At 41.0% G+C, this 9,468-nt stretch overlaps 1 protein-coding gene across 2 annotated transcripts; it reads left to right on the top strand.

The window, feature by feature from the left end:
* The first annotated feature begins 448 nt into the window (after positions 1 to 448).
* Positions 449 to 9,168, top strand: Znf396 (zinc finger protein 396). 2 transcript variants are annotated; one of them, XM_047526325.1, is made up of 4 exons: positions 449 to 558; positions 2,619 to 3,119; positions 3,404 to 3,533; positions 6,330 to 9,168. In XM_047526325.1, the coding sequence occupies exons 2-4, from the start codon at positions 2,700 to 2,702 to the stop codon at positions 6,773 to 6,775; spliced, it is 996 nt and encodes a 331-aa protein (XP_047382281.1). In that variant the 5' UTR covers positions 449 to 558; positions 2,619 to 2,699; the 3' UTR covers positions 6,776 to 9,168. The 2 variants fall into 2 exon arrangements, with proteins under 2 accessions (XP_047382281.1, XP_047382280.1); XM_047526324.1 differs by having other exon boundaries at positions 3,389 to 3,533.
* Positions 9,169 to 9,468: the final 300 nt, after the last annotated feature.

Genomic DNA, 9,468 nt, shown 5'->3' with positions numbered 1-9,468 from the left:
AGTCATCGGAGAAAACATAAGCGTATGTACTGGTGACGAAATGTGTGGGGGGGCCAGGTTCTCCCCTTTCTAAGTACCACTGTGTCCGCCTGTAAAGAATTGGAATGGAAGATTTTCCTTGAAAGGGCAACACCAGGGCATAAACGCCGTCCGTCAGGAGCGCGAAGACATCCGAGGACCGCGCGCTCCGAAAGCACCGAGGGCCCCCCGCCCCACCCGCCTGTGACCCGGCAGGTCCAGAAACTTGGGATTTATTGTTTGTAGAGTGGGAATAACTTTACCGAGTTGTTGGACGAGGAGATGATAGGACGTTAAGCAGCTTACTCTAAGAGGCAACAGTGCCGGTTTATTTGAGCCGGACGCAGAGCAGCACAGCTCCCCCTCGGACCGCTCCCCCACCGCCAGCTCCCAAGCCCGCCGCAGGCTGCCCGAGGCCGCGCGCCGCTGGTCTCCAGGGCAACCGCTCGCGCAGCCCAGGCCCCGCCCCCACCCCCACCCCCACCCCGCCGGAAGCAGCTTCGCGCCAGGAGCTCCAGGGCAGTCCTTCCCCGCTGCGAGGTGAGAACCTAAGGTGCGGAGGCCGCGGGCAGAAGCGGCTGACATGGGGTGGGTTCAGCGCAGACCTGGCAGCCCCTCGCATCCGCGTTGGGGTCCTCTCCGCCTCCCCGTTTTCCTCCCCTACCCGGGCGGCCACCTCCCCTGGACCTTCCCTGCACTCCTGCCCCTCCAGCTGAACCCTGCCCCTCCCACATGCCGCGTGCCCCCCACGGTCGCGCCGAGGCGAGGTCGGGGAGCTGGAAGAAGGGGCGGTCAGGGGGCGAATCCCGTGCTTGCCCTCCCAAGGAGAGTTTGGATTAGAGTCGTTCTTCCCCGCAGTGACTCCTGGATCCCGGGGTCTGGGGGCAGCCTCGGCTCCAGGGACCCTGCCCTTTACAGGTCATCGTGTGACGTTGGGGAAATCGTGCCCTCGTCTCAGGTGTAGAGCTGAGAGCAGTTGTGGAGACAACTGATTCTTCCCCTGATGGTGAAGTGGCAGGGTGTTCCCCTGCCGACTCTTCTGCGACTTCCAGAAGGCTCCGATCGCCTTAGGTTCCCTCACTTGGTCTCTAGGGTTCCTGGAGGGCTTCAAACACGGTCAACCCTTATCATTTCGTTTTCCCTTCCCCTCTTCTTTCTTGGTTCATCTGTGTGTGCTGCTCCTGACCTTTTCCTCCTCTGCCCTGGGCCTGTGAGCAGTAGTCCCTCAAAGGGCCTTGCATGCCTCTGGCCTTTTGATTGCAAAGCACCCTGGAGAAAGGTGGACTTCTTGGAATCATACCTGGACCTTTTCCTATTGTCCTTGGCCACAGAACCTAGCTTTGCTATGACAGCTTCTTTATCTACAACACAGAAATAAAAAAATAACCTCCAGGGCTTTTATGAGGATTTAAGTCAGTTTTATTTATTAAGGGACTTGGAACAGTACTTGACACATACTAAATCCTATATTTGTCTACTATTATTTGCCTCATACCACAAATATTATAAAGTTGTATCATTATGTAACATAAGTTTGTGAAGCCACAGGCTTTATTCAGGTAACCATCGGGTCTCAGTGTCTATAAAAGCTTGGTGAAGTGAAGGGGAATCAAATGGCAGCCTATGAAATGAAGAAAGTGATAGGAACACACCTAAGATTTTAATTAGTCATTTCTGAACTTGTACAAACGTTATAACAGACTACTGTCCAGCTTTTAAAATGTGATTAGTTACTGGCGTTGCATACCCTAAAATGGTACTAAGAAAATGGTCTTTCCTGCTGCTTTCCTGCTAACAAGCCAACAATACTTGGAGAAATCATCACCTTGACACATCACTGTATTGCTGGTGGCACTATGAATTGATAGTCTATTTTGCAATTTAGTTGATTAAACACAGCAAGACAGAATTTTTAACTCTCTTTTGACCCCAATAAGCAGAGACCTTGGGACATGCTTAAAGGAAATGATCTGAAAGGAGAAAAATAGTATATTCATGAAGATGGGCCTCCCAACATTAATTGTAATAGTGAAAATTAGACACAAGAAAATATTATATATTAGTTGAGTAAATAATATTGACGTTATGATGGAAAATAGAAATGATTATGAAAATAGGATTATAATAATACAGATGAATATGGCACTGTTTTTTCTTTTAAATATTTTAATGTGAAAATAACATTATTTTAACAATTAATGAAGTTGTGAGGCTTCTCAGAAAGTACTACTCTCATAAAACTTCCAGCTCTTTGCAACAGACTAGATAAAACTAATTCTTTGAACCTGTTGCAGAGTCACAGCTTTCCCAAGGCTTCCCTTATTTAATTCTTTGGAAGCTCCTTTGAAATCCTGGCTGATCTTCTATTGTAATATTTAACCTCAGGAGCATGAATTTCAAAATAAATTGGGAATTACTCATACAAATGAATTAATGAGTCTTAACTATTTGGTTCTCTTAAAGAAGTATATTCTTTGAAAATATGGTTTATCTCGAGATTAAGGTCGGTACTTTCTGTGCAGCCTTATGTTATAATTTTAGTTGTTTGGTTCTAAGAAGCATTTGTCTTTTGTCTGTCTTGTTTCCGCTTGTTTCTTTAGTCAGATTTAAGGATTGTCCATAAGAAGAGCACCACCTCCTTGAGGGGAAAGCTTAACAGTCCTGAGCAATTGCCAGTCAACATGTCTGCAAATTTGAGAGAGTTGTCAACATGCCTCCCACAAACTGCAGAGGAGCCCGACAGGATTCTTATAGTGAAGATGGAAGAGGAAGAAGAGGCCTGTGATCGGGACTCCAGACTCCATTGGAGCAACTGCTACAGCCCAGAGACCTTTCGCCAGCAGTTCAGGCGGTTTGCCTATGAGGATTCACCTGGACCCCAGGAGGCTCTAAGCCAGCTCCGGGAACTTTGTCATCACTGGCTAAGGCCAGAGGAGCACACCAAGGAGCAGATCCTAGAACTGCTGGTGCTGGAGCAGTTCTTGGCTATCCTGCCCACGGAGCTGCAAGCCTGGGTGCAGCTGCACAGACCAGAGAATGGAGAGGAAGCCGTGACTCTACTGAAGGATGTGGAGAGAAAGGTTGACCGTCCAGTTGAGCAGGTAAGAAGGGTACCTGTGGGGGCATGACTCTGGCAGATCATGGGGAAGGGGTGCACTATTAAATCCTGTTTCCACTTAGCACAACTGGAGGTACTAGAAGTGCAGGCTAATGAATGTGTTTCTGGGTGTCTTAGGAATATGTCTGAGACATATGTGTAAATATGTCTGCACATTTTTCCCTCCCAGGATACTTTCTTCTGTGTTATTTTATCTTCAAGTTCCTACCCAGTGTCCTTCTCCAGACTCAGTTATATACCTAACTCTCCCAGGTCTTTTTTGGACAGAGGAAGGACAGAACTGCAGAGAAAGTGGCCCCTTGGAAAATCACTGAAGAGTTAACAAATAGCCAGCTCAAGCCCTTGAAGAAGCAGTTCCAGTGGGCACCGTGGGAACCATATTTCTTAAGACATCACGGTGAGGGGTCAGGGGGCAGGGGGCAGGACTCGGTTCATGGTGGGAGATGAAATGGGCCCAGCCTACCACATACATCTTGGCTGCTTTGTTAGAGATGACCTCAAATTTCTTCTCTTGTGTTATCCTCACTGTGAGAATTTCCAGTTATTTGTCCTATTAGAGTCTTGTTTCTTTTTATAGATTTTTAGAAAATCTTCAGTTTTAAAATCCTTGACATTAACTCCATCAGGATTTTCAAACATTTCTTAAGCATAGCATGACCCTTTTGCAAATGAAATTTTACATGGAGTTCTACTATATAAACCAGATGAAAACACAGCTACTCTGTCTGAAGCAGGAGTGGGTAGTCCCAGCACACAAGACCTCCAGGTCAGCCTGATTCTCATCTCTTTTCCCTTCAGGAAGCCTCTGAGGCCCCTCTGTGGGACTTCAGGGTACACCGTGTAGCCACTGATCTGTCCCATCAATTCCTGTGTAACTGCTCAGTTACTTGTGAGAGTTGCCCACAGTACTGCTGAAATGACTTAGCTCTGTCACAGTGCTTTGAATATATTTCTGTGCTCCTTCACATGCTAACCTGGCTTCTCTTGCTCTTTGCATCAGTTTTTACAAAAATGCTCCAAACTGACTGGCATAGCAATCTGTTCTTCCATTTCAGATACTTAAAAAATGAGTGTTGTGGGAAGAAAACAAAGCAGAATAAGGGAGTTGAATGCCAGAGATGGAGAGAAATCCCATTTGGGAGGAATTCTTACACACATACACAGCTTTATATTTCAGAAGTGGTTGATTGGCTAAGCAAAGTTAGACTTTTTCCAAAGCAGTTTTGATAAGAAATTATAGGAAAATGAAAATATAGAAATTTAGAGAGATATTTAGAAAAGATTCCTCACTCTTGCTTGGCACTTAGCACCTCTAGTCTAAAAATCATCCTGGCTTAACCAGGAAAAAAGTGAAAATCTTTCCATACTCCATTAGGAGTGGGAAGGAAAACATCCTTGTCTGGTGTAGCGGTGACTTACAGAAGTGATCATTCTCAAAGCCAGGACCTGTGCTCCTGGTATTGTCAAGGACCATGTTCCACCTGTGAATGTCCTCATGGGAACCTTTCCTACATAAAAAAAAAAAAAAAAAAAAAAAAAAAAAGCATAAAAATTTGAAGCAGCCAAAGACACTAGGATTTTGTAATACAAAGCATACTGAACCAGGATAGGATAACAACTATCCCTTAAAGCTGCAGCATGATTTCTATGGTACTGAATTATGTTTTATTGGGCTTCTACAGAAGACCTCTTGTCTCAGTACTCTAAAGTGCTAACTTTGCCAGGATTTTGATAGAAGTGACTAAACATTGAGATCACTTTATAATGAGAGCAATTGAACATGAATTTGAAACAAAATCTTTACAATTTATAAAATAGTTTTGATTTAAACCAGTAATTATAAATAAACATGCATTTGTGAACAAAAGCAAGAAATAATTTAATTCATTTTGGAATAACTATATTTAGATCCATTTTAAGTTGAATTTTAAAGATTAAAAAAAAAACCCTCACAGTTATCTTAGACAGTATCATAACAGTACTGGCATTTTTCTCCCGCAAACCACTTTTTTTGTGTTATTCTTTTAACTAGGCCTTGAGAGGACCCACAGAATCACTTATCAACAGTTCCTCTCTGTGTTCCCTCAGTCCCATTTATGTAATTATTTCAGATAAAGGAACTTCCCACCATCACAGTCACCCCCAGCCAAGTCATGTCCTCAGCCATTTCTCAAATTGCCGTGGTTTGTTTTTGCAGATTAATTTTAAACTGCAGTCTTTGTTCAGCTTCCATTAAAGTGCCACCCTGAGGACTGCTGAAGTGATTCCTTCAGTGAATACTCAAAATTAAGTTGCCATTCAGATCTGAGCAGTTCTAGAGCTTCAGGCAGTCTGAGTCAGAAGGCACTCTGCACTGAGCTATATTTGAGTGATTGCAGCCCCTAAGCAGCCATGTACATTTTTTCATAGATATTAAATGCAATACAAAAATAATACAGGAAACTTAGCTATTCAACCAGTACTATGAAATATATACAGGAGAGATTTTTCCTGGATGGGTATTCTGTGCTACCCTTCATTTTTTTTTTTTTTTTTTTTTTTTTTAATGTTTTTGTTTTAGTTATAGTTAGACAGAATACCTTTATTTTATTTTTATGTGGTGCTGAGTATCTAACCCAGGGCCTCAGGTATGCTAGGCAAGTGCTCTCTCACTGAGCCACAACCCCTGCCCAACCCTTAATCTTTTAAAGTACCAATTATCCTAGTCTATAATTCTCCCTTGTCTAAATTTTATTTTCTGACTTCATTTTCCATCTTCCTTTTTGATCCTTTGACTTTCTTCAGCTCATTTCTTAATTATTGATTCATTCATCATTATTAAGCTTTTATTTTGCTTATCAATGCTCTTGTCCTAAATCTTGTTTATTACTCACATTTGACTCCTCTCCTTCTAGTCGCTCTTCTTCTCTAATAGTTCTTCATCTTAGGCCCTTTCATTTCTCCCAGTCTTTCCTGAATTTCTGACATATCTTTTTACCCCTACTCACCATTCTCCATTTTACTTGGAGCTTTGCATCTTTATATTTGGAAGCTACCTTTCTCTTTACCTTATGATCTCAATATCTTATCTTACCCACTCCATCCTCTACATTGTGATGTTCACACACATTGTAGCTATTACTTCATTTATTTTTCATTTGGATCATTCTTTTCCCTTTCTTTCTGACATTTGCTTTTCTGTTTATTGTTTCAGGTGAAGACACCAAAACTACAAATGTAAAAACTGCTTCAAGGCAAAAGACTTCCTCAGGCACAGTGCTACGCGCTAACACCCTTCATATGAGTGCCTCCCAGAGTTTCACACCTAGAGGAATCTGGGAACAAGATGGCAGGTTTGAAAGAAAACAAGGAAACCCCTCTCGCAAAAAACAACACAAGTGTGAAGAATGTGGCAAAATCTTTAGTCAGAGTTCTGCCCTTATTCTACATCAAAGAATTCACAGTGGAGAGAAGCCTTTTGCATGTGATGAGTGTGCAAAGGCTTTCAGCCGGAGTGCAATTCTGATTCAGCACAGAAGAACCCATACTGGGGAAAAACCCTTTAAGTGCCACGAATGTGGCAAAGCCTTTAGTCAGAGCTCAAATCTTTTCAGACATAGAAAAAGACACACTAGAGAAAAAGTCCCATCAGTATCATGAGGGTCTCAAAGCACATAGAGCTTTTACAAACAAGATAAGACCCAAGGCACAAACACTCCTTTAATATAAATCAGCGTTTTTGATGGGCACCAGTTTCCTTTCAAGGGTCATAAAAGCCACAGGAAAGGATGTAGAATAGGCATTTTCTTTTCTGCTTATCAATGCAGGGTCAGTTCAGATGTTTGAGATTACAAAGCGTAAGTCAGATTTCCATCCTTAAGCAGCCCTTGAAAAGACATTTTCAGATGTATTTTACTATTTCCATTATCAACTTAAATGATGAACTAGTATATTCCCTTTTTAGACAAATGGATTTTTTTTTCCCTGTTGAAAAGGACTATATGTGTTATTCAGTGTAAAAATAAGTTGAGTACTAGAATTCTGAAGACCAAAATTAAATAACTCTTTAAAATTTTTCCAATTTGGTCTTCTGTTATCAGATTTACAATAGGAGAGTAGTGAGGAGCCCTGTTATGATTTGGGTCTTAAATGGCTCCCAAAGGTTCATGTATGGAAAGCTTAGTCCCCAGCTGATGGCGCTCTTGGGACGTTGTGGAATCTTTAGGAGGTGGGGCCTAATTGAAAAAAGTTGGACCATTGGAGGAGTGCCCTTGAAGGGTACATTGGGATCCTGGCCCCTTTCTCTTTCTCATTTCACTTCCTGGCTGCCATAAGCTGAATTGCTGCTTCCTCTATGAGCTCCCCACTGTGATGTACTACCTTGTCACAGGCCCAAGTACAACAGGGCCAAGCAATTGTGGACTGAAACCATAAGTCAAAAGAAATCTTTCTTCTTTTTAAGTTTATTTTTCTGGGATATTTTGTCACAGTGATGGAAAACTGACTACCATAAAATTAGTACTGAGAAGTGGGGTCATTGCTATGACTACACCTGATGGTGTGATTCAGAAGCCTTTGAAATGGGTTTGTGAGAAGAGTCTGGGGGAGCAGACTAGAAAAAAATCTATAATACTTTAAGTAAAACTTAATAGGTTATTGGTGGGTGCGCAGAAGACCGGATACTCTAGGAATGCAGATAGTAAAGATTGTGCTAATGAAGATTGGGCTGGAAATGAGGACTCTATTGGGAATCTAACTAGCAGCCATTCTTGTTACTAGCTAGCAAAGAACTTGTCTACATTTTGTCCATGCTCTCAGACCTGGTAAGAGACTGAATTTAAAGGTAAGGGACTAATTACTCATTAACTCCCAAGTTTTCAATTCTGCAAATATTTCAGTGACACAGGTATATTAAAATAAGTTGGAAATCAAATCTGAAATTTGTATATCCTTTCTTGTCAATGAGAAAAATACAGATAGTCCTATAGATAGAATACTGGAACAATATAATATCTCTTACATATATGTAAGCAATTCTATAAATAGGACACTGAGTACATGTTACATAATGTACAAAGAAGTGACTTTCATGACCTGTCCAACAATTATTTTTGTTGGAATGGAGCAAAGCACTTCAAACAAAGAGTTACAATACATTTTTGACAATATGTTAGTTTCCCATTATGTGGTTTGTTTTGACATCATAGTTGTTCCTGCTATTTGACAATAATATGGCTTTTCTTGTCAAATCTGACATCATCTTGAATAGTAGTAGGTTCAGAAGTATTGCATTTTCTTCCTTATAGGTTCTCCTTTCATAATTTTAAGTATAATAAGCACACCTCTTTTGGAATTCAACAAGTTTATGAGGTATTTCCTGTCTTTGTTCACAAATTTGCAAATAGTTTATGCACATATCAATTTTTTTAAGTGAACAAAGGCCAATACCATTTTTTTTATACCTCTAATAATAAACCAACCAATCATGTTTATCCACACCACCACTGAAATTGATATAGGGACCCACTATCTTTGTTTGAGTTACATTGACTCTGCTCTCTTTCCTTTATTGAACTTTGTCAACTTGTTCCACTGTATTTTAATTCATTCCAGTAATTGATTGTGTAACCATTTTACAGTGAGAATTTTCTTATTTGTATTAAGTCTGTAATCTTACAGCCCTCTTGCTTGGTTTTTCATTAGTGTTGGCAGTTTCAGAGGACTCTCGTTAGTCTGTTTTTAGTTGGAATCTAGTATTTCAGAGATATATCAAGAAGTTCAAAAGCAGTGAATAAATTATTGGGAAAAACGGGGTGTAATCATGGATTCTCTACCACTTCAGGTTTTCATAGAACTACCTTACTCCCAAGCGAAAGATGACCATTGGATCCTCTAAAGTACTTTTCGCACAATATTTGTCAGTTATAGCAATATCCTGACTCTCCACATAGTACCTAGAATTTATAACCAAATCTTGTGGACATTGTTTCAGTGGATTGTGTCTATAATAGCTGATAAGCATTTTATCGACTGTCAAAAATTCTTTAAAGATACCCAATTTTCATGCATGATTTTTGAATCATTTATTAGAGGACAAATTTTAAAAAGAAACCAAGTACTTTGTAATGAGATAATGGGAAAGATGCCTTGAGGACATCTCAGGAATCAGCAGGATCCCACCCATTGCCAACTCAAAGACTTTTGTTAGAGGAAAAAAACCCTAGAGCAAATTGCTCACTTAGGACTGTCTACAGAATTGGTTTTCCAGGATTCCTTTTCCTAAGTTCAGTCATCAAGACACTCAGAGGCCACTATAGCAAAGGTTCAAAAGGACCCTGGTGATAACATATGTT

Source organism: Sciurus carolinensis, chromosome 15 (assembly GCF_902686445.1).
Source record: "Sciurus carolinensis chromosome 15, mSciCar1.2, whole genome shotgun sequence".
In the NCBI taxonomy this organism is placed as follows: Eukaryota; Metazoa; Chordata; class Mammalia; order Rodentia; family Sciuridae; genus Sciurus; species Sciurus carolinensis.
This window is presented reverse-complemented; position numbering and strand designations above follow the sequence as displayed.